The following is a 26,051-nucleotide window of genomic DNA, read 5'->3' on the forward strand; positions in this document are numbered from 1 at the left end:
ATAATGTTACTATTGAAGAAATGAAGACGGAGGCTGTTGGCATGTAGGACCTGCCAATAGGATGGGCGAAAAAGGCAAAATTGTTAGGGAGGAAAGCAGAACTGTGGGCTAGAAAAGACCCTGGAATAAAAAGATTTAGATCACAAAATTGTTAATACTTCCCACAAATTAACAGATTTTTGCACTATTTTAAGAAGGACATTCATCTGCTCTCCTTACCGCCCCGGCAGGAGCGGATCCTTTCAGGTTTTCGAAATCACGGTAGATCCTTGATTACACATTTCTCTCAAAACTCAAATGCTTTCAACAAAACAGTTCGCTTTGTGAGAGCATTGGCATAGTTCTGTTTTGTTTTGTTCTGGAGGAGGGGCAAACTTCAAATTCGTAATTAAAAGAGCTACTAAGGAGATGAGGAGTGGAGGAGTCTGGCTCGGGATCAAACACACTATTCATCATTCACAAAAAACGACAGTGTACCCAGCAAACGAGATAATTATTCTGGGATTATTATTATTACTATCATTACTATTATTATTACTATTACTATTATGATGTTGTTGTTACTATTATTACTATTGTTATTGTTGTGATGATGATGATGATGATGATGATTGATGATCTCGCTGGTTCCTTCACTGCTCAAACGCTACAGCCCATCAGTTCTGCGGCTCGGACAAACAGATCCTAACCTCCACTCAAGCTACTTCGGCCGTAGCATTACTATTATTATTATTATTAATGACGATGATGATGATAAGTTTTTTAATTTGCGCCCGCCTCCTTTTGGGCGGAGCTAAGTTCTCGTACACTCGGGAGCACGAGAGGGGGGAGGGAGGCGTTGTGGGGGGGAGAAAGAAGGGACTGCCTGGCTGGCGAGCCCAGCCGAGCGCCTTTCTACTACCCTAATCCTCGCCAAGGACAGGCTTGGCTGCAAGCTCGGCTAGCGGTTGCGCGCGATTGTGCATGCGCGCGCTGGATCGACCGAGCAGATGGAATGTGGCGCGACGTAAGTCCGGGGGTCGGCAGTGTGGGGAGGGAGAGAGAGAGAGAGAGGAGAGAGAGGCGCGCGTGCTGTGGGGGAAGAGAACCCCCCGGAAACCCATTTTGGAAACAAATGCCCGGTCCTCTTCGCTAAAAACAGCGTTATTCCCGGGAGAGAGGCGAGGTGTGCGGTAAGGGGCTTTTAATTCGAAGCGGCGAGGGTCTGTGCCCCCGGTCGCCCCCGTAATCTCGTTTCTGTGAGTTTGGAATTGCGGAGAGTTGAGGCAGACGTGTGTGTGTGTGTGTGTTTGTGTGTGTCCCATTATTTGGCCCTCTCCCTCTCAGAAGGGAAGCGACGGGGAGGGGATAGTCCTTGGTTCCTATATTCCTCTCTCTTCCCCCCCCCCCCCCACCCAGCCCTCGACGAATTGAAACCCGGAGGGATAATTAGAAAGAGGAGCCCCTTCTTGGGGGCGCGGGGCGCAGGACGAGGCGCTTGTGGCGTCATCCATCTTTCTCCCGACCGGGGCTTTGCTGTTTCGATCTTGTGATCCGCTTCGGAACAGGGCGCGTCGCAACTCGTGGGAAGAAAGTTGGGACTCTCCGCGCTTTTTCAGACACAAAGTGCGGCGGTGGGACAGGAGGGGTCGGGGTGGGGGTGGGGTGGGGGGCGAGACGGCGAGAGACTCCGCCCCAAGGTGGCCTCGACTTTCTCATGCATTCAAGACTAAATCCGCCCCCCCCGGGCTTTATGCGACCCTGTATGCGGGCTGCCTCCCAGTTCTGCAACTAGGTTTCCGAGGAAGGAATGAGCAATTTTTTTCCTGCAGATCTACACCCCATCCTGGAGCTCTTTTCTACAAAACTTTTCAGTTTAATCGGGCAAACTTCTGCAGCTTTTGTAAATCTCTAGTCCTGGAAGTAGGTAAATCTATACTTTTTTTTAAAATGCGTTCAAAAGCATGGAAGCATTTGACCGGGTAGGATTAAGTTTCAAGGGAAAGTCAATTGTATCGGAGAAAATTCGATACTTGCGTAGAAGAGGGGGACTCTAAATTCTCAAAACTAGTTTTCTCTCTCTATCCTAGGCTTGTAAATAGAACTACATATACTTTGGATTTTTATTTCTCACAGTAACTCCTTGTAATGCTGATTTAATGAGATGATGGTATCTTTAATAGGAAGGTAGGTAGGTTTCACTTGTGTGTTGCTAAAATAAATATAGTAGATGTAAATTTCAATTAAAAAATGTTAAATGGCTACTGATGAAAAGTTAAAACACTGTGGGGTGGGGGGAGTACTAGTACAACAATCATCCTAAATTGCCTAGTAATAAATATTTTACTTTAACAGAACTCTAGTTATTCCAGATGATTATGATTATGAGAGTGGACAGTCACAGTGCATTTTTTCTACAGTTATTACTGAAAACAGAATGTTTTATTTTGATTAACCTTTCTTGTTTAATTTAGACATGCCAAATAAAAATTAGAAAACCTTAACCATATGTTGTGGTCTAGTGTAAGAACCAATAAATCCTATTTTATATAAGTTGGCAGGTCACAACTGGAAAGCATAAAGTTGCTTGTAACTCCTCGATTGTGGAAATTGATTTCAGGCGATGCCCAAATTAACAAGTCAGAAGAATAATTACCATTTTTCATCCAAAGAATTGTAGAAAAGTAGAAAAGTATACACAGAATGCCATGAATGCAGTTGCTGAGTGGATAGAAAATGAAAACAAATTGTTTTCACCTTAGTTTGGATTCTGAGCAATGAGTCGCTCAACACATAGTTATGGTATTCGAAGGGAGCTGTTAACTTTTCTGTTGCTCAGTGCTGAATCACTAGAATGTCGTCACTTATTTCTACTGGTTACTTCACAGATGTCACCATTCTAGGGAGACACACACACACACACACACACACACACACACACACACACACTCACATATGCACACACCCTTCTGATGTTGTCCCTGGGATCTATTGGAGCCACTTTCCAGACCCAAATACTCCTACTACCCCTGGGGACCATTTTAGCTTTTACTTTCCACATCACCTCTAGTTCCTCCTTCAGGACTTGGCACTTCTCCAATTTCTCATATTCCTTCTTTCTGATTTGCTGTCATTTGGCATCACTACATCTAGGCACTGCTAAAAGACAATGGGGGTAATATACACTGCTCAAAAAAATAAAGGAAACACTTAAACAACACAATGGAACTCCAAGTCAATCACACTTCTGTGAAATCAAACTGTCCACTTAGGTAGCAACACTGATTGACAATCAATTTCACATGCTGTTGTGCAAATGGAATAGACAACAGGTGGAAAGCATAGGCAGTTAGCAAGTCATCCCCAATAAAGGAGTGGTTCTGCAGGTGGTGACCACAGACCACTTCTCAGTTCCTATGCTTTGTGGCTGATGGTTTGGTCACTTTTGAATGCTGGCAGTGCTTTCACTGTAGTGGTAGCATGAGATGGAGTCTACAACCCACACAAGTGGCTCAGGTAGTGCAGCTCATCCAGGTTGGCACATCAATGCGAGCTGTGGCAAGAAGGTTTGCTGTGTCTGCCAGCGTAGTGTCCAGAGAATGGAGGCACTACCAGGAGACAGGCCAGTACATCAGGAGACGTGGAGGAGGCCGTAGGAGGGCAACAACCCAGCATCAGGACTGCTACCTCCGCCTTTGTGCAAGGAGGGACAGGAGGAGCACTGCCAGAGCCCTGCAAAATGACCTCCAGCAGGCCACAAATGTGCATGTTGTGCTCAAAACGTCAGAAACAGACTCCATGAGAGTAGTATAAGGGCCCGATGTCCACAGGTGTGGGTTGTGCTTACAGCCCAACACCATACAGGACGTTTGGCATTTGCCAGAGAACACCAAGATTGGCAAATTCGCCACTGGCACCTTGTGTTCTTCACAGATGAAAGCAGGTTCACACTGAGCACATGTGACAGACGTGATGGTGTGGAGGCGCCGTGGAGAACATTCTGCTGCCTGCAACATCCTCCAGCATGACCGGTTTGGCAGTGGGTCAGTAATGGTGTGGGGTGGCATTTCTTTAGGGGGCCACACAGCCCTCCATGTGCTTGCCAGAGGTAGCCTTACTACTATTAGGTACCGAGATGAGATCCTCAGACTCCTTGTGAGACCATATGCTGGTGCGGTTGGTCCTGGGTTCCTCCTAATGCACGACAATGCTAGACTTCATTTGGCTGGAGTATGTCAACAGTTCCTGCAAGACGAAGGCATTAATGCTATGGACTGGCCCGCCCATTCCCCACACCTGAATCCAATTGAGCACATCTGGGACATCATGTTTCGCTCCATCCACCAACGCCACATTGCACCACAGACTGTCCAGGAGTTGGGATGCTTTAATCCAGATGTGGGAGTTGATCCCTCAGGAGACTATCTGCCATCTCATCAGGAGCATGCCCAGATGTTGTAAGGAGGTCATACAGGCACGTGGAGGCCACACACACTACTGAGCCTCATTTTGACTTGTTTGAAGGACATTACATCAAAGTTGGATCAGCCTGTAGTGTTTTTTTCCACTTTAATTTTGAGTGTACCTCCAAATCCAGACCTCCATGGGTTGCTAAATTTGATTTCCATTGATAATTTTTGTGTGATTTTGTTGTCAGCACATTCAACTATGTAGTGAACAAAGTATTTAATAAGAACATTTCATTCATTCAGACCTAGGATGTCTTATTTTTGTGTTCCCTTTATTTTTTCGAGCAGTGTACGTTATAAGTGTATATTGTCTCTGTGTGTACACACATACATCAAAAGTAGCTGCCTGTTTCTACAGTTAAAATACAACTAATGGCATAAATATATCTTTGAGACTTTGAGCATTCAGTGTAGATTAGCCATGTCTTCTGTAGTTAGAATTTTTGATGAGGTATTTTTAAATTAACATATAATAAAAACTGAAAAATGGATTAGAACCAGAAGTATAAATCATACTTGAAAATGACGTTAATAGCTGACTGAGCAGAATGATGGATAATGCAGTTCATGAGTGCTATAGATGGATGAGTACATTTTCCAAGGCACTACTACAGATATGTCAACAATATCTCTAGCAGCTTTGTTATAGGAAAATTTTCAACAAATCGTATTGTGATCTCAAAGAAAAATAGATTCAAGTTTGGTAATGAGCATATCAGGACAGTTCAAGACATCCAGGAAGTGTTACATAGATATTAATACTTTATTTAATTCATAAACAGTTACAGATTTAATTGTTAAACTTACATACCGGTAGTTAAATATAACTATGGAAAGCCAGAGCTTTAAAAGAAAATCTGCCTTTTTTCACGTGACTCTTATGGCATTAGAAGAGTATTTATTCATCACATTTATAGACCATCAATCCCTAAGATTTCTCAGTGGCTTACAAGATAAAACACACCAAAACAGTAAAAGTATAGAACTAAAATATCAAATCAAAGAAAACATAAAATAAAATTAATAAAACCAAATATATTAGATCAACCTTTTCTTCACCATGGACCCTCTTTAAATATCTTTCATGGACACAGTCTTTAACTGCACCTTAACTCAAGATTTAAATCAACTTTAAGTCAAGATTTAAATCATAACATTTCTTTAAGCAGACCCCCTGTGACAACATCGTGGCTCCCCCAGGATTCACTGACCATAGGTTGAGAACTACTGCTTTAGGTAACTAAAACCCAAGGTATTTAGATCTTAAACTTCACCCAGAAGCCTATTGGTAACTAGTGAATGTCCCTCAACATTGGTGTAACACGCTAAGGCAGTACCTTCAAAGGCAACTCCCTACAGTAGAGGATGTGGCAATATTCTAAGCAGATGATGACAAAGGCATGAGGCACTGTAGGAAAATCTTCCCACCCCAGATTTTTTTTCCCCAATCGGACAAACCCCTCTGGAATGGCCTTCATCTGCTGTTTTAGTAAGACTTGAGAATCCCGGAGTTGTGGACTTCCTGCTTCAGGCATAGTGCCATTCTAACTAGAGATAGTACTGGAGCAAGCAGCAATTATTCTTTTGTTAGTATAGATAGTCCTCGACTTACTACAGTTCATTTAATAACAATTTGAAGTTACAGTTGAGAAAAATGACTAATGAAAAATGACTTTTCACACGACCATTGCAACATCCCCATGGTCACATGGTCAAAATTCATCATGCTGGCAACTGAACTGCTATTTATGAGGGTTGCAGTGCCCTGGGGTCATGTGATCCCCTATTCTGACCTTCTAACAAGCAAAATCAATGGGGAAGCCAGATTCACTTAACAACTGTGTTACTGTTGTGGTTAGCCAGCAGCAGTTGTGGACGATGGAGGAGAGCAAGGACTCAGATGAGGGGCCAGGACCATTAGGGAGTGGACTGCTGCCTTCAGAGATTGTGGGGGCTGGCAGCAGTGATGAGGAGGTTCCCGAGGAGCCTGTGCCAAGTGTGCGTGCGCGCAGGATTGCTTGTAGGAGAGAGCAGTTACAGCAGCACAGGTGACTCGGGAGTAAGGCTGCAAGGTACTGGCCCCTCCCTCAAGAGGATAAAAGCCCGGTTTGAAGAAGCATTCTTTGCAGAAGGCAAAGACGCTCTGAAACTCAGCCTCGTGGACATTATAGTTAGTATTTGAAAACTCTTGTAAACTATTTCTTATCTGTGGGTTTTTGGCAGCCTTGAAGAACAAACTTAGCAAGGCTCTTTCTTGTCAGAGCTAATTAGTTGGAAGGTGCCTTTTATCTGTGAAGAAACAGAATTTGTGAATGAAACCTTAAAAGGTGGGGGCTGCTGCCTTTGTCTTGTGTTTGGTCTCTTGGAACCAGGTTGGGTCAGAACAGTTACTAACTTAACAACTGCAGTGATTCGCTTAACAGCTGTGCCAAGAAAGGTCATAAAATGAGGCAAAACTCACTTAAGAACTGTCTCACTTAATAAAAGAAATTTTGAGCTCAATTGTGGTCATCAATCAAGGACTATCTGTATTCAATTTAAAACTGTTCTTTCCTACCCAGACTTTCACATTTTCTAGCCCCTGGAGCAGAGCTTCAGCAATGTCACTAGTTTGGTTTAGAATATCTATGTAAAGTTGAATATCATAAGTATCAGTATATTTCTGATACTGATTTCAACCTCATGATGACTGTTCCCAGTTTCATTATTTAAATATTAAATAAGAGAGGAGAGAGGGAATCTATGTGCTACCCTGCAAGGAATGGTAATTGCTTTAGATTTCTCCTGCCCTATCAGGACTGACTAGAACTATCTGCTAAGGAAGGAATGGAACCACTGCCACACAGTGTTCCAACTCTTGCATAGTGTCCAGAACGATACAAAAATTAATGTACTAAAGAGGCCTGGGAAGTCTTAAAAGGTCTGGGTGGACATAAACATCCAGTTCTCAACAAAACTTAATGCAGCCAATGCCACCTTTGTTCCCTCTCCAGACTTGAACACAATGAGATAGGATCTAGCTAATCCATTTCCTCTAAAGTGCTTTTTAGTTGTCTGTATCCCAACAACCAAAAGCCAAAAACCAAAATGGTAGGAGATTAGCCAGTAGTTTTCCAGTACTTCCAGATCCAGAGAGGCTGTCTTAAGGAGGAGATTTAACTACCAAAGCTTCCTTTGAAATGTCTGCAGCATCCCATCCCACAGTGAGTAATTAATTGTCCTGACTGGGCAGGGCTCTTAGTGTGGATTTTCTCTAATAGAAAATTGACCATTTGAAACATGACTACTCGAACAACAAGTCACCAATATGAGAAGGAACCAGTGTTTTCTTCTTATTGCCACAGATTAAGCCCAAACATAGGCCCATACTTACGTTCAAATTACCTTACTGACACTCTAGATGTTGTTTCCATTACTTTATTTCCTAAAGACTGTAGATATCCAAGGAACCATCTGGAATTGGCTTACAGACACGAGCCACTCAAGGGGATGATTTTGTCACAGGCCCGTTGCCTCATAATACCAGCAGCAAGCTAGGCTTTCAACATATTCACCCACTTCTTTATCAGCAAACTCCCAAGATTATATCAAACCTAAACTGGCCAATGATCTCACACAGCAGCTTTGTGTGCACTATCTAATCCAAAATACCAAGAATTTGTAATTTCATATTATTCAAAGAATTTTATTTTTATATTTAGCTGAAGCGGGTACTAGATTGAGTAAAACCATGATGAAGTTTTGTGATAAAAATGTTCTTCATTTTGTGCATGTGTGTTTGTGTATTGTTGATATCAGATAAATGAAATCAATAAGTGCCTTCTCTTCATTTGGAGGAAGCTTCTATTTAGAGCTTGGGTTAGTATTTGGTCTTTTACATAACTAATTTGAAAGTACTTGGACAAATTGTTCACACGGCTGAATAGCCTTTGTGCATATTTGGCTACACATTAGGTTCACAATTTCTCTTAATCATGGGATGCATACAGATCAGCCTTTTCAGTATTGCTTTCTGTATGTGTTTGGTTATCTGTTCCGTTAATATGAATCACACATTTCCCAAGTCTGTTATCAACAGAAGAAAAGAGAACCCAAAGCAAATGTCCATGGAGATTCTTAGTCATCCAAGTCATGGTTGTCCCTAAGGTGCTTTTTCAAGAGGCAACTTTACTTTCTTAAGAAAGAGCACCTTTGTGAACCCAAAGTAACTTAATTTTCATAAGTTGCCTTCATGTTGAACTTAGTCACAGAAATATACTACTTTAGTTCTAAAAACATCTTTCTTAATATGAGACCTATAATGTATATTTATCGTCTGCTGACCCAAATGTTCTGATGCTTCCTTAGTCATGATTAATAAGTTATCTTAACTGTTAACATTTTAATGCATTTTGTTATTCCCAAATTGACATATTTTAACTCTGCATTATTGATTGCACCATGTAGTGATAATTATAGAAGTGAGGTACTTATGAGGAATATGTTGTATAATGTAGTTGTTACTATTGTTGATTTCTGCTTAATTGTTTCTCTTTAGTATTAGGAAGTATTGTATTCACAAAACAGGCTTTCAAGTTTTTATTTGTTTATTACATTTGTTTTTCGCCCATCTTGCCACATGATCCTTGCTTAAAGAAAAAGTAGACAGAAAGAAATAAAAAATACAAAAATCTTGTGCAATGCTCAACTCCCCAAACTTGTTAATTTGGTCACTTGAAATTTGAAAACAATCTTAAAGACTGTATTTGACAAACTCTCTCTCTGTGTGTGTGTGTGTGTGTACCTGATAAATTCACACACATGCCCATCCAGAAACCCCAAAGGTCAAGAGAATGACAAAAAATGAATGTGTGTTAATTGAATGAATGATTAAAATTAATTATAAATATACCATTAATAAAAATAAGTTACCTATTTAAATATTTCAAACATTGTCACAAGTGCAAAAACCACATTGACACACAAAAGCATGATCACACATTCTTCTTTCTAGCATAAACCTGAAGAACGGAATAAAGAAAGCAGGATGGAGGTGCAATGAGATGAAGGGATGGTTGCATGAGGAAGGAAAGAGAAAAGCTGATCCAAATGAGATGTAGGGAAGAGGCTATAGCACTTAGACTTATATACCTCTTTATAGCACTTTCTGAGCACTTTACAATTTCAGCGTATTACTCCCAACAATCTGGATGCTCATTTTACTGACCTCGGAAAGATGGAAAGCTGAATCAAACTTGAGCCCATCAGGATTGAACTTCAGACGTGGGCAGAGTTAGCCTGCAGTAATGCATTCTAACCATTGCACTATGAGGGACTGGACACGAATGGAAAAGGGCATGTTCTAATTCCAAAACAATGGATAACTTTTCCCAGTAGTCTGATCTGAGAGGGGGAGGGGGAAGGCAACCTATTGAGTATACCACTTTGTGGAATCCTTGGTGCTGTCTGAGATTGGTTGTTTTCTTGTAGACTAGGTAATATCTTCAGTGCTAAAAGGGAGTAGTTTGCTCTTTGTTTATATATAGTGGTTTGCTCCATCACTGCTGATGGGGATGTTTTCTCCTTTATAGTTCCTTGATTAGGCTGTCATTTACTACCTGTTCGTTTGAGTTGGTAGTTCCTTGATTCCAGTATTTACTTTTTGAGTGCTTTTTTGATGTTAATCAAAATCCTGGTGTTTAAACATACCAGTTTACAGTATCCAAAGACTTATCTCTCCATAACACCAGAAAGAAGTTGAACCACTCACTACAGCAATGATCCCCAGTCTTTTGGCTCCACAAATCAATGGTGGCAGGAAGAGCGGATGATTTTGTGTATGTGCCCACTGCTCACACAAATGGAGCTTCACACACTCGCCCACTGCTCCATGGCCCAGTTCCCAATAGGGCCCAGTCCAATACTCGCCAATGGATTGGGGGTTGGGGACCCCTGCACTAAGGGTCAATACTTAACCCTTTCTGGTAGCCATTAGGAAACCGTGATTGATAATACCGATAATGCCACTGAGAAAGAGTGTGCCATTCCTAATCAGTTACTATCACAGGTCATCCACATGTGAATAATACAATTTCTGTTCCACACGATGAATCCTGATTGGAAGGGATCCAAATCATCTTGTCAGTAAAGAAAGTTTATCGTTAAAGCTCAATCACATTGTCAACAACCCTGCCTAAAAATGGTTTGATAATTGTCTGATATAGTCAAGTATGATTCTTCCCTACTGATGAAAACTCAGGATATAGTTTTATAGATAGCCATTTACAAGCTCTTTTGTTATTGGTAAAGAGACTCACCAGTTTGCCAGGTCATAGAAAGGCAGTAAGAAAATGAGCAAGACTCCAATGTAATTATTGCTAAGAATATATGTCAGGAAATATGTCAGTTAATGGAATTCATGTAACCTGAACCTTTACTTCTTAATAAATTAATAAAGTCTTGCCAGTGAGATTCTGGAAGAACCATAGTTGGAAAAAGAATTACAGGCATGAGGGGTATGTCTTCTCTATAAGCTTGCTATTTACTTTCAGTAAATCAGAATATGCCTTGTTTCTCTTGGGAGCTGACAATATTGATTCTGTATCAGGATTTGCAGCTTCAGTGCATTAGCGGTTAGGTTATCTTTATTTCACTTGACTTTGGATATCTCTGCCTCCAAGTCCCATTATATTCTCCAGGGAAGCTATCTTCTGTAAAAACAAAAATGCAGCCATTTGGCAAAATGATTGTCTGTGTGTAAGTTCACTAAAGTTTATGGTTTGACCATCAGATGTTGACCAGAGGCAATGTTAAGACTGGCAGAAGTTGTATGGCCCAAACTGCTGCATAAACCTGTGGTATATGTTCTTCTCACCAACTGGTATTTAGGAGTATATTATACAGTATTAAAGATCAAACTTCCTTATAGTAAAAGCTAGCAGCTTGGACTCTGAGACTGTTATTGTACCTGTAACGAAATAATTTCCATTATTTCTAAAACCTGCAAGGCTGTGGCAGATTTATATAGTATATCAGCTAGGTTATGAGGAGAAAAATTAAAATCTTCTTAACCATTGTTGTGAAATGACAATATTCCTTTCTAGTCTGTCATCTAATGGTTAACTCTTATCTATAGAAGCAATACAGTTATAACAATTGAAAGATAATCATATGATGGAAAGCATGGGAGGAGATCTGGAACAGAATGTTTATTTTCATTTTTGCTCACTTTGTGACTTGTCTGTTCCAACAGAATGACCAAATTTCTGACCTTGGGAGAATTGAATTCAGAATATCAATTGTGATGACTGCACTTTTTTTTTTTTTATAAAATTCTTGGAATTGGAACAATGTTTCCCACTCACTTGCAAATGTTGGTTTTTAGAATTATTAGTGGGGGAATTGCCTGTTTTCAAAGGAGCTGATTGCTTTGATTTTGGAGCAGTACGTCATCAGGCACTACTTCTGATAGGAAGGAAACATACTGATAGCAGACATTCATACAAGAAGCAGCAGGGAGCATTCTCTCAAGAATTTGTAATTGCGCTGCATCTTCCATTACTTATTATGGTACAAACTATTACAAACAGTTGTGCTAATGACTAAGAAGCAGCAGAATTATTTGCCATATTATCAGTCCCTGGTGGGTAAGAAATAATTATATTTTTTTCCCTCAGGTAGAGAATATTTTGTAGAACTTGAGAAGTGAAGTTGATATATCACTCATAACGATCTCATCAGTGGATTCAAAAATTTTTTACTACCGGTTCTGTGGGCGTGACTTGGTGGGCGTGGCAGGGGAAGGATTCTGTAAAATCTCCAGTCAGAGGTGGTATTTGTCGGTTCTCCGAACTATTCAAAATTTCCACTACCGATTCTCCAGAACTGGTGAGAACCGGCTGAGTACCACCTCTGGATCTCACCATTGAAAGCCAACACTTGAAATCTTAAAAAGCAGAGTGGAATGATAGAACAAAGAACAAATGTGATCAAATGCAATCAGCAAAACCTTGCTACATTTGGGAATGAAGAGCATGCATAAAAACCCTTGAGGGGGAAAAAATCTTGCTAGTTAAGGAATTAAGAGAGAGATATAGAAAATTGCTTTGCGTACAGCTAAGTTAAGTATCTAGGTACTTTAAATAATTTATATGAAGACAAGCCAGTATTTGGGCTAATAAATTCTAACTCCACATTTATGATTATTAAGTATTTACTACAGATGCCCCTTCTGTTCCTTACTTCTGTCAGTGTTGAGCTGAAAGAAGTTTTGTGAAAACAATAGCTAGAAATCAGCAGGACAGAATACAGGTAGTCCTTGACTTACAACCATTCACTTAGTGATCATTTGAAGTTAGAATGGCACTGAAAAAAGTGATTTATGGAGTTTTTCCACACTTACAACTTTTGCAGTATCCCCATGGTCACATGATCAAAATTTGGATGCTTGGGAATTGGTTCATATTTATTTGAAAATTGCAGCGTCCTGGTGTCAGGTGATGACCTTTTGCAACCTCTGATAAGCAAAGTCAATGGGGAAACCAAATTCACTTTTAACTGTGTTACTAACAAGAAGTAATGTTGTAAAATGTGGCAAAACCCATTTAACAACTGTCTTACTTAGCAACAGAAATTTTGGACTCAATTGTAGTCGTAAATTGTGGACTAACTGTATTCTCCATGGTGCTTGAAAGCAGAAAATTAAGTCATAAATTAAGGATTACTTGTAATATGTCAGGAGACAACTTACCAGAATTATTTTATTGTAGAAACCTTCTGGAATAGTCATTTATTACTACATTCCAAAGATTGTGGTCACTACTGAACTGAAATTGGAGTAGAGTAATATAGAAGTATAGTGTAGTTTGTATATGTATATACAAACTGTGTATGTGTATGTACATTATTTCTGGTACTGATTTCTATAGCTAAGAATCAAAACATGACAATTCATATGCTTCCTTTTTGCCCCATCCCCTCCTTTCTTCCAGGCACATTTTGAAACAAAGGTATTTGCATGTAAAAAATCCCATGAGACATAAAAATGTCACGTAGGTATTTTCTGTTGGTGAGGTATGGGGATGATAAAATACCTTGGAGATATTAACTAAGGAACAGAGGTATTACAGCCCCTTTTCCTCTTACACTTCTTCATTCAAAATTCCCAAGTGATTGTGCTCATGGGAGCTTTTTCTTCAAGAGTTTCAAAGTTAACATCTGACTTGTAGCATCCAGATCAAAACCAATGATAACATGAAGGTGTTTTATCTTAGAGGGGATTATGTCTGTTGAGCCTATAATTATTCAATTTATATTAGCATTATTTATATTTATAACAGAAGATCCAAAGTTAAGAATCTTGTGATAAACATGCTGGGATTAAGTTTTGCTTGCTACAAAAAAAAACAAGTTTCTAAATGAGGCAGAAATTTGTGGAAACACATTAAGAGCTGGATGTTTCCGAGAACATAAACTTATAGAACTGGAAGGAATCTTAGTGATCTTCTAGCCCAAAATTCTGCCCAGGACAGGAATCATCAGAGCAGTCCAAACAAAGGATTGTCCAGCCTTTATTGAAAACTTCCAGTAATGGAGTTTCATGTTTCCAACAAAGAGATTGGCTGCTCCATTGCTTAGGAACTCACAGAGTCAGAAATTCCTCCTTACTTCAAATTCAGAGCTCTCTCTAAAGCAGGGGTGTCAAACTTTCGGCCCGTGGGCCAGATGCATCACGTGCTGGCCCTGCCCCCACCCGGTTTAGAAAAGGGGGAATGTCCCAATACATCATGTGACAACGCTGTGATGACACGAGTTTGACACCCCTGCTCTAAAGCTTCCATCATTGGTTCTTGTCTTTTCAGCAACCATGGAGATAAATCTACAGGTAGTCCTTGGTTAATGATCACTTGTTCAGAAATAAGACACAAAAATAAGACATCCTAGATCTGAATGAATGAAATATTCTTATTAAATACTTTGTTCACTACATAGTTGAATGTGCTGACAACAAAATCACACAAAAATTATCAATGGAAATCAAATTTAGCAACCCATGGAGGTCTGGATTTGGAGTTACACTCCAAATTAAAGTGGAAAAAAATGCTACAGGCTGATCCAACTTTGATGTAATGTCCTTCAAACAGGTCAAAATGAGGCTCAGTAGTGCATGTGGCCTCCACGTGCCTGTATGACCTCCCTACAATGCCTGGGCATGCTCCTGATGAGGTGGCGGATGGTCTCCTGAGGGATCTCCTCCCACACCTGGACTAAAGCATCCCCCAACTCCTGGAAAGTCTGTGGTGCAGCGTGGTGTTGGTGGATGGAGCGAGACATGATGTCCTAGATGTGCTCAATTGGATTCAGGTCTGGGAAACAGACAGGCCAGTCCATAGCATCAATTCCTTCGTCTTGCAGGAACTGCTGACACACTCCAGCCAAATGAAGTCTAGCATTGTCTTGCATTAGGAGGAACCCAGGACCAACCGCACCAGCATATGGTCTCACAAGGGGTCTGAGGATCTCATCTTGGTACCTAATGGTAGTCAGGCTACCTCTGGCAAGCACATGGAGGGCTGTGCGGCCCCCTAAAGAAATGCCACCCCACACCATTACTGACCCACTGCCAAACTGGTCATGCTAGAGGATGTTGCAGGCAGCAGAATGTTCTCCATGGCATCTCCAGACTGTCACGTCTGTCACATGTGCTCAGTGTGAACCTGCTTTCATCTGTGAAGAGCACAGGGTGCCAGAGGCAAATTTGCCAATCTTGGTGTTCTCTGGAAAATGCCAAACATCCTGCACAGTGTTGGGCTGTAAGCACAACCCCCACTGTAGATGTCGGGCCCTCATGCCACCCTCATGGAGTCTGTTTCTGACCGTTTGAGCAGCCACATGCACATTTGTGGCCCGCTGGAGGTCATTTTCCAGGGCTCTGGCAGTGTTCCTCCTGTCCTTCCTTGCACAAAGGCGGTGGTAGCGGTCCTGATGCTCAGTTGTTGCCTCCTACAGCCTCCTCCATGTCTCCTGATGTATTGGCCTATCTCCTGGGAGCGCCTCCATGCTCTGGACACTACGCTGACAGACACAGCAAACCTTCTTGCCACAGCTTGCATTGATGTGCCAACCTGGATGAGCTGCACTACCTGAGCCACTTGTGTGGGTTGTAGACTCCGTCTCATGCTACCACTAGAATGAAAGCACCACCAGCATTCAAAAGTGACCAAACCATCAGCCAGAATGCATAGGAACTGAGAAGTGGTCTGTGGTCACCACCTGCAGAACCACTCCTTTATTGGGGATATCTTGCTAACTGCCTCTGCTTTTGTCTATTCCATTTGCACAACAGCATGTGAAATTGATTGTCAATCAGTGTTGCTACCTAAGTGGACAGTTTCATTTCACAGAAGTGTGATTGACTTGGAGTTCCATTGTGTTGTTTAAGTGTTTCCTTTATTTTTTTGAGCAGTGTAGTTTGTGATTAAATGCACGTCTTCTATCATTTCTATAACTTATCCAAATATCAAATATTACCTTTTCTTTAACCACTCATACCAAATGTTCCATATTTCATAATAGTCACTATCTTGTTTATTTTTTAACAGTTTGATTAGGCTATCCATCTCAGCACATTCATGTATTTTTTTAATTACCATATCCTCTGAAGGAATGGAAGACAGTTTCCAGTTTTGTGCGTAGGTTATTCTGCTGCAGTTATGATATGCAAAATTAAATATTGATATTTTTTTCTCCATGTTTGAATACTTAGCAGAAAGGTTTCACGTTCAACTTTTAAAATTTGTTTTGTTATATTTAAAATCCAATTTCTAATATTTCTCCAAAATTTCTGAGCACATGGGCAAGTCCACCTGCAGTGGTGATATTCTACTGGTTCTGCTGAGCCGGTAGAGGCGATGAGCAGCAGAGACCAAACCGATTCTCTCCGCCACTCTGTTGTTGGGCCCATCCTCACCTTCCATCCTCACCTTTGTCCTCTGCTTTTGAAGCGCAGCTGCTTTGCGCGGCACAGCAGAAGCGACCAGGAGAGTGCAGGCTTGCAGGAGGTGAGTTGGAACACCTCTGTGCCTGTGCAAATGCCTCTGCACCAGTGCAAAGTGCGCTTTTGGCACGGGCGCCCCCACGAAACCCATGGTAAAACTTTTTGAATCCCGTCACCAGGTGCTTGGTAACTGGTTCACATTGATGACAGTTATATCATCCTGAGGTCACATGTTCATCATTTGAACCTTTCCTGCTGCTTCCCCTAAGGAAAATTAATGGGGAAACTGGCAGGGAAGGTAGCAAGTAGTCCTGTTAAGTCATTCCCACTCCAGCTGCTTTTTTTCATGAGGAGCCCAGCTGCCAAGTACAAGATGCTGAGGAGTCCTTTCCTGTTAGCACCAAATGTCATCTGCTTCTTGTCTTTTTGCTGTTTGCACTTTTTTCTTACTACCAGATGTTGGAAAATTAGAAGCAGGTTTGGGCTGTACTTTTCTAAACCCCTTAAGTTGTTTGCTCAGAATGTGGCCTGATCTAAAATGTCGAGCCAGAGATATATTAGGAAGTTTTAATGTTTCTGATGAACACATTTATTCAACTCTCTTTTTAAAGGCGTCTTATAAAAATGTTTTGTTTCACGATATGATATTGACTTGCAAATTCACAAATGATCAAAGAAAGAATACAGTTACTTCTTCTTCAATAATATATATAGAAAGCTACATAGCAAATTTGATAAGATTTGTTTAATTAAATATACTTATATGTTACCTGCCATGCAGTGCACAATATTAAAACTATACTTGAATACAATGAATCATAATGGGGTGATGAATCTGCCAGCAGTACTTGGGATCTCAAGTGGTAAAGAAGAATATGAATATTTTTAGTAGATGCCTGAACCTAGAGCCAAGGCCACTGTGATTACTTGGAAGAAATAAAGAAGGCATGGAAGGCATTCCAATAAATGGGTGCCACAACAAAAAATAATGATTTCCCTGTATGATCTTCCTGAGGTAACTAGCCAAAACATTCTGTGTGAGACATGGGCCTATATCTCACTTTACACTACACTAACTTATGCTTTTATGTTGGAGGAGGATGAAAATAACGTTTTGTCTTTCTTTTTACAGGCATTGAAACATGCCATTAATAAAAAGGAACATTGAACCTCGGCACCTATGCCAAGGAGCTTTACCTGAAGGAATTACTAGTGAATTGGAATGTGTAACCAATAGTACTCTTGCTGCTATCATACGTCAGCTAAGCAGCTTAAGTAAGTTCCCTGAGTTGTTTTTAATGCTACTCTTTATTTTTTTTCTTCCTCTTTTTATGTGGAAAATTGAAGAACATGAAGCATTTTTCAAGTTTATCTTAAGTTTTGGCGGGGGGTGGGGAGCACACCAAGCACATGTGCTGTGAAAAAAACAAAGGAAGTGAGATGGATTCTTACCCGCCTAAGCTTCATGTTTAGTTTAATTTACTTTATTGTCATTGCACCTCATACAATGAAATCAAACACCATCTTCAGTGCACATCATGACCATGAAAATAAACACACACATCCTTCACACTCCACACATTGAATTGAAAACCCCCAACATCGCACTAACACTGCACCATACAGTAGAATTCAACAGAGCTACTGCCCTGGGATAGAAGCTGTTTTTTAGCATATTTGTCCTTGTTTTTATTATTCTGTATCGTCTACCAGATGGTAATAGTTTAAAAAAAGGGTTCCCAGATGAGATGGATCTTTGAGAATGTTTTGAACTTTCTTAAGGCAGCAGGAGCTATAAAGCTCTTCCAAAGAGGGGTGAGGGCAATCAATGATCTTCTGGGCAATGACGTTAACCCTTTGGAGTGCTTTCCTATCTGCCACTGTGCAATTGGCAAACCATACAGAGGTGCAGTAAGTTAAGATACTCTCTATGGTGCAGCAGTAGAAGATCACCAGCAGTTTTTCATTCAGTTTTTATTTTTTTACAACAATGTGTTAGGGTACCCTACCCTATAATTCCATATTTTTAATGCCTAGTTTTTATAGGTGAAGCTAGGAACACCTGGAAAAATATAAGGATTTTTGGATGGGTCTATCTATTCTGGCTTCATAGCTGTTTGCTTCTTCATGTCATTCTGAGGACTTGTAGCTGTCCTGGCCATTCAGAAAGGTTATAAATTGCAATGTTATTTTGGAAGTTTGGCTGTATTTTTAAGCAGTAGTTATTAGCAAAGTTGAAGGATAATTGATGATTGATGAATAGAATTGCTTACAAAAAGCCACCTGGATTACAGTAAAAACAATAATATCTTGAAGAGTTCTTATAATATTCTTTTAAAATGTCAGAATGTCGTAGGGTCTGGTAAATTAGTATTATAAAAAATCATCAATAAATAATAAATGAAAATATTTATTTCTAAGCTGGGGAACATGATCCTGTCTTTTCTCTATAGGCAAACATGCTGAAGACATATTTGGTGAGTTGTTTAACGAAGCCAACAACTTTTACATCAGGGCAAATTCTCTTCAAGACAGGATTGACCGTCTGTCTGTCAAGGTTACTCAACTGGATTCAACTGTGGAAGAAGGTAGGCAGTTTCATGCAAGTATTATGTCAAAAGTAATATTGACAAAAAGACACAGTTAACTATACAGCAATTATTACTTTTTATAGTGTAATTGATCTCTTAAAATACTATCTGCTTCAGAAAAAGACCCATGTTTGTATGTGGGACAGAGGCAGAAAATTCATCAATGTAATAAAATATCTTAATATTTTTTGACCAATTGTCTCCCTGCCTCTTTTTGCAATCTGCTTATTATATTGCTTGAGGAGGATCTTTCCAAGTTGACTTAAGACCATTAAAACCATTCCATGGCACAACTGATAAGCATCTTTTGCCAGTCCCCATCTAAAAATATTCTAGAACAGGACTGTCAAACTCCCAGCCCGCAGTCACTGCCCACACCCAATTTAGTGAAGGGGAAAAAAGTCCCAATAAGTCACATGACACCGTCATGATGTGAGTTTGACACCCCTGTTCTAGAATATGTCCTAATGTTCTTTTAACTAGATTATAGCAGAGAGGAATCATAGAACAGAATTAGCCATTTAGGCCATTTTGCCCAATCCTTATTCAGTATTTTGCTAGAATGTTTTTACTTTAATGAGAAAACACTATTTCTGATGACTTCATTGAATGTTAATAAGGAAATATTACTATTAAAAAGTAACATTAATATTAAAGAAATCAGCTATTCTATTATGACTGTTCCTGTGAAATGCATTAGGTCTTGATACATACGTCAGAATCAGTGAGGCTACCATAATAAAATTACTTATATTGTTTTGTTTTACAAGAATTGTCAACGAGAAAAAAAATAATACTGATAGGAATATACATATAAAAGAATATGGAATGTAAACAATATAAGTCATAAATAAAGGATGATAAACCACAGAACTGAATAACTTCGTATTTTAGTCTTAATTAGAACAGATTGTGTTTGTTCACAGTCTTGTCTCAGATGTGCAGCACACAATTCCCATTGCACATACAAAATGAGATGCATCAGTTGTAGTCATTCTTCTTTCTTTTATTTGCTTTTGTTCAGTCATTTCATTTGCATATTGTAAATAGCTACTCTCAGTCTCTTATGTGTCTATTTCTCCCTTCTTTTTGTTAACAGTTTCATTGCAAGATATTAACATGAAGAAAGCATTCAAAAGTTCTACAATACAGGATCAACAGGTTGTTTCAAAGAGCAGCATTCCCAATCCAGTAGCTGATATTTACAATCAGAGTGACAAACCACCTCCACTGAATATTCTTACTTCATACAGGTATTGTAATATGAAGTGGATAAATCTGACACAGTTGGGTATGAAGTTTTCCTTCTTATTTTCATGTATTTTTACAAGAGGAAAAAAATGTTCTCATACATACGGTAATGCTAATGGATGTAGTACATCAACATATGTACTGAATAATAAATATCAACATAATGTAACTTCATATATTCAGAAAAGGAAAAATTTCAGAATCTACCTATGTTTCCCTGATGAGTAACAGGGAAACTTTGGGCTCATCTGTCACATAGAGGGATCTTCCCCAGGATGATCTGTCGTCACCCTGGTCCTTCAGACATCCCAATGTTGTGCCTTTTGGCATAGTTTTGATTCTCTTCAGCTTGCTACGGTTCCACCTTTGCCAGCATTTTGGACTTCTAAAAGGAACTCTGGGAAATGGGTTGGGCCCAAGTGTATTCTGTCAGCTCATTAGACAAATGTGAAGTATGCCCAGTAACTTCTATGCTATGCCTGGAAGAACTCTCCAAAGGTATTCTGGGATCTTTTCCATTGGAAATTAACCTTATTCATGGAGAGGTAATAGTGACTCATGTCCCAGAATAAATATTTAGTTGCTGTGTCACTAAATTTATGTGAAATTTGCAAAAGCATATTGAATGGTGCATGACCAATGGCCATTTTAAAACAATGTTTCGTTCCACTTTTTTTTACAGAGATGATAAAAAAGATGGATTAAAATTTTATACTGATCCTTCTTACTTCTTTGACCTCTGGAAAGAAAAAATGTTACAGGATACAGAGCATAAGAGAAAAGAGAAGAGACGACAGAAGGTAAATCAAAACAGTTTTTTTTTAAATAAACATAATTTAACCATCAGGTTTTAGAATAAATAGCTTATACTGTATTTTAATGATGATCCTGACATAGGAATGGTTGTAAAAACCAAAGTTCTTCTGTATTTCAAATTATTCCTTTACCTTTCATCTTAAATATGTGCTTTCTTACCTGTATTTTGAAAATAAAAGTCTTCTGCAGATTTGTGAATGGAGTGTTTAAAGAAACTCTCTTAGTTTTACAATACAACTACATTTTGGAAGATATTTTGAATTATTACAGAAATTTCATAAAATCCTTCAGTTCAGAGGTTTCTATATAATGGAAATTGAAGAACCTTTCCATTATTTTAAGCTTCAACTTTGAAAGATTGACATAGTTCTGTTATAGCTGTGCATAAATAGATTGCGGATTGAAGTTTGATGCTTTGAAATATGAATGCATATAAATGAGATCATGAAGGAATGTTGCCTGAATTCTCCGTTTTCAGATTATAGTTGTAATAAAATTCAGGAATGTGATAGACATTTCCGAAATGAGTGTGTGTATATATGCTATGTGAGCAATCCCTGGAGCTCTGAAACTAATTCAGTGACTGAAGCTCCTAGGTAATGCATAAAAAGAAACAGAATTAAAAGAGTAAGCTGCTTTTTCTGGTGTGTGTGTGTGTGTGTGTGTGTGTGTGTGTTTCATAAGTATGCCACAAAAGACAGGTTAGTGGATCTAGGGCCTCTGCAAAAAATGGAATATCTCATTGCAGTGATTGGGTGACCTGGGGTTTACATGTTGTCAGTGTGGTGACACAAACAATAAGCACATCATAAAGGAGATGTAATAACTGTGAGAAACAGGGATTTGGTAGGACATTATGGAGAAATGTGGGTTGATAAACAAAACTAACAGGCCTGCTTTTAGCATTTTTATGATATCCACTTTGTGAAGTGTGAACTGCTTAACTGAGAATTGTTCCCTCTTAACTACATTTACTGAAAATCTTTGATTTGCATCTGGTTGCTTAATGCCCATTCAAAATTACAATGGATCCAGAATCGGTGCTTAATGGCCCATAAGGCACTTTTGGCCATCATAAATTGTTTCTCACCCGCCCCTGAAGTCATGTAACAGCATTTTAGGTGTTTGGCAACTGACTCACCTTTATGACTAGTTGCAGAATCCTGTAGTCACATGACTGCAACTTGCAACGTTTATTGCCAATTTCTGCCCCCCCAAAAACGCCCATTTGAAAAAAATGGTTTTGCATCAACAACTGTGTTGATTCACTGAAAATCCACTGCAGAAAATGTCGTAAAAATGGCATTAAAATAGTTATGTAGGACCCTCAACTTACAACCATAACAATGAAAAATCCAGTCTCAATTTGGATTGTAAGTCAAGGACCCACTTTATTAAGAACTAACAAATTTCTCTTGGAGTCAATTGTTTTATCATAGTGATCCATAAGAACTTGTCTTTGCCCCTCATGCAGCACCTTTGCCTGACTCAGTGTCTGTTTACCAACTATGACAGTAATAAGCAGGGAGTAAGCACTTCCTCAAAAGAGTCAGTACCTTGTAAATTTGAAAAGGTAGTTCTCATCTAGTGATTATTCACAGTTATCACAGTGATGAAAAGGTAATCCCCACGTTTATGACATTCGCAGATCTGTAAAGCAAATGAAAGATGCAGTAAGATTTTAAAGCACAGTCTTGGTATTACTTAGTGACTGCTTCACTTATCAATTAAGTTGCCAGTTCTTAACATGGTTTCTAAACATGGACAGCCTATACTAGGGGTGTCAAGGCTTGCGGGCCAGATCCGGCCTGTAGGCAGGAGTGGGCTGCTGGGGGGTTGGGAGACCCCCTAGCTAAGATTCTGTGCAGTTTGGAGAACCCCCAAATCCCACTCCTGGCTGGCCCTGCCCACCTTGCCCCTCCCCTCCCCGGAGTCCCCATGCAGCTTAATTTTGGATGCAGGTAAGTGCAGGGCATGCATGGAGGCTCAGCGAGGGTGAAAAACGAGCCTCCCGGAAGTTCAGGAAGGCCAGAAATGGGCCTGTTTCCAGCTTCCAGAGAGCCTCCGGAGTCTGGAGTGGCTGTTTTTGTCCTTCCAGAGGCTTGAGCAAAGCCTCCAGAGTCCGGGGAGAGCAAAAAATCCCGCTGCTGTGGTGCAGGAAGCCAACTAGGCCACACCCATCATGGCCACGCCCACCCAGCAACTGGGCAGAGAACCCTTTGCTAAAATTTTTGAAGCCCATCCCTGCCTGTGGTGTGGATTTGGGCTGCAGGGCTGCCCTGGAAACAGAGAAGGACTGGCCTGTGGTGCCTCTGCCAGCAAAAGTTCAGGAGGACTGCGCACAACCTTCCCGAACTCCATTTTCGGTGGCAGAGTGCTTCGGCGACCATAGGCACCCCCGACATGAGTGATGTCAAGCTGGCCACACTCACCCTGGCCATGCCCACCCCAGCCCCCCATGGCCAAAGCAACCCTGATGTGGCCCCCAATGAAATTGAGTTTGACACCCCTGGTCTATACTGTAAGAAGCTATTTGAAAGTTACATACATCCAAACTTTGAAAACACTCATTTGATTTGGCTTACAGCCCCCAAATTCCTCAACTATTGAACAAATATCCAATCAGTTAACTTCAGAAATCCTTGAGAGAAACAAAACCAAACTGCCTGGCTCAGTCTTAGGAAAAGTGGAAATCAGCTTCCTTCAGAATAAATACATGCTTCATTTCAGGAACAAAATTAAAAGTTGAATAAGCTTAATTTGCAGCTGGAAGACAACCCAACAAAAGGCTATTTGTAGGTCCATTTGTACCGACTCACAGCATGTAATGAGAAAATATTTTCAAGTTACTTAATGTGATGTATTGAAAAACTATTGATTTGTTAGTTAGATTGCTTTGACTAGATCATATAGAGGAAGTTTTGCAAACTATAACATTAAAATCCTTTTATTGGAAGCGGGGGGGAAATGAATATATCACCATCAGATGTCCATATCCTATAAATGTTGAAACATAGCTGGCAGTTTGTTTATATAAATAACCAATGGAATCTGATATATGCTTTAATTGTGCTTGGCTCACCTGCACGTCTTATTTTCATATTCTTAACAGCATTAAACTTGCTCTTTCCTTGTTTCTCTCTTTTGCATGCTTCATCGCTTTTTATATTATATCAGGATCAAAAACGTATAGATGGCACAACTCGTGAGGTGAAAAAGGTTAGAAAAGCAAGGAACAGGCGCCAAGAGTGGAATATGATGGCCTATGACAAAGAACTTAGACCAGACAACAGGTTGTCTCAGAATATTTACCCTGGAGCATCTTCTGAAGGGTCTCTATCCCCTGAAACTAGGTCTGTTGATAATAAGATTTATATATTCAGTGGTATCCTTAGTATCTTTCATCTGTTCCACAACTTACAACAGTTCATTTAGAAACCATTCAAACTTACAACGGCACTGTAGCATCCCCGTGGTCACGTGATTTACATTGGGATGCTTGAGAACTGGCTCACATTTATGACGGTCGCAGTGTCCCGGGATTAGGTGACTCTCTTTTGCGACCTTCTGACAAGCAAAGTCAATGGGGAAGCCAGATTCACTTAACAACCGTGTTACTAATTTAACAACTGCTGTGATTCGCTTAACAAATTTGGAAGTAAAGACACAAAATGGGACAAAACCCATTTAACAATTTTTTTTCACTTAGCAAACAAATTCTGGGCTCAATTGTAGTCTTAAGTCGAGGACTACGTGTATAAGAGAGGTATATCTTTTTTAGTTTGGATGATTTTGGCAATTTGGTGTCTGCGTTTTCCTGAATTAGATTAACCATGAAGACTTATTTTTAAAAGATTTATTCTTTTGCAACAGCCTATTGCACCAAAAAGAGACATAGAAACCTGGAATAGGAAATAGCCCCTTTTTGTGTCAGGCACTGTGTGCTTAAAGCTGAAGTCTTAAAAAAAAACCTCACGAGATATCAAATCTCTGTATCTATTGCCTTTGAGCTAAGCCAGAGGCCTCTATGTTCAAGTACAATGTTTAAATTAGATTGGTCAGGCATTATTTCATTTTTGTTCTGCTACTTGAAGAAACAAACAAATATAACAAGTAGTGCAGCCCACGAATTTCACTGTTCCATTAACATCTGTTGTGGGCTTGCTTATGTCCTGTTGTATTCATTTTAAAGCTGGGTCGCTTAAAGGCAGAGGTTTTTTTAACTAACTGTTGCATGATCAAGTTTTAAAACAAATGTTTTTTGTATTTCCGGAATTTTCTAGCTAATATGTTGTTTTGTCTGCATTAAGAAGAGATTTTTCAGTCTGTAATATTTTGTGTGATATTCTGATAACAAGTTCTAATCTCTTCATCTGAAAGAGTCACCTTTTTCTACCTTTCCTTCATAATCCTACTGATTCTGTTATCTTAGCTAATTCACATCTTTCAATCCTTTTGGTTTAATGTCTTTTTCTGCCTGTCTTTATTTATTTGCTGCGTGGCAAAATAAAAACTTTGCTTTGCTTTGTTGTAAACAGATTATTGTAAGCAACAGTTCCATTAAAAGAAACACACGTAGGTTCAATACTGCTTTTTGCATCTTGCATGGAAAACAAATGTAACATTGTTGTATGTAACATATGCCCATCTAATGTAACTCCTGGCATATGAAATTCTCATGTTTCCATCCTGTCTATAATCCTTCTTGTTATGATTTATATTGTGCCCATTATGATTCAGAGAGAGAGGCACAAGCTGAATTCAAGCCGGCATCATCAAGTTAATGTGAGAAAAGTAAGGACCAGGAAAGAAGAGTGGGAGAGAAAGAAAATGGGCATTGAGTTCATAAGTGACATACAGACACAAGAGCAGGCAGGAGGCACAAAAGAGTCCCAGATGCCCAAAGGGTTTGTCTTTTTGTCTTATTGAAAGCGCTTTGTTAACTCCCGGGCTTTCCATCTGAATAAGATG

The 26,051-nt window shown here is 39.8% G+C and overlaps 1 protein-coding gene across 4 annotated transcripts in view; it reads left to right on the forward strand.

Moving 5' to 3' along the window:
• The first annotated feature begins 881 nt into the window (after window positions 1-881).
• Window positions 882-26,051, forward strand: part of WASF3 (WASP family member 3) — a 32,937-nt gene continuing 7,767 nt past the window's right edge. Inside the window, exons 1-6 of one of the 4 annotated variants that reach the window (XM_026708880.2) lie at window positions 882-1,006; window positions 17,555-17,697; window positions 18,876-19,010; window positions 20,113-20,266; window positions 20,947-21,064; window positions 25,821-25,987. In XM_026708880.2, coding sequence (XP_026564665.1) covers window positions 17,565-17,697; window positions 18,876-19,010; window positions 20,113-20,266; window positions 20,947-21,064; window positions 25,821-25,987 — 707 coding nt within the window. In that variant the 5' untranslated portion in view covers window positions 882-1,006; window positions 17,555-17,564. Of the gene's footprint in view, window positions 1,007-1,108; window positions 1,173-7,445; window positions 7,652-17,554; window positions 17,698-18,875; window positions 19,011-20,112; window positions 20,267-20,946; window positions 21,065-24,257; window positions 24,434-25,820; window positions 25,988-26,051 lie in introns of those variants that run through there. The other 3 variants (XM_026708881.2, XM_087937198.1, XM_087937197.1) reach the window with 3 other exon arrangements.

This window comes from Pseudonaja textilis, chromosome 7, assembly GCF_049901715.1.
Source record: "Pseudonaja textilis isolate UNSWEBS1 chromosome 7, rPseTex1.2, whole genome shotgun sequence".
Classification (NCBI taxonomy): Eukaryota; Metazoa; Chordata; class Lepidosauria; order Squamata; family Elapidae; genus Pseudonaja; species Pseudonaja textilis.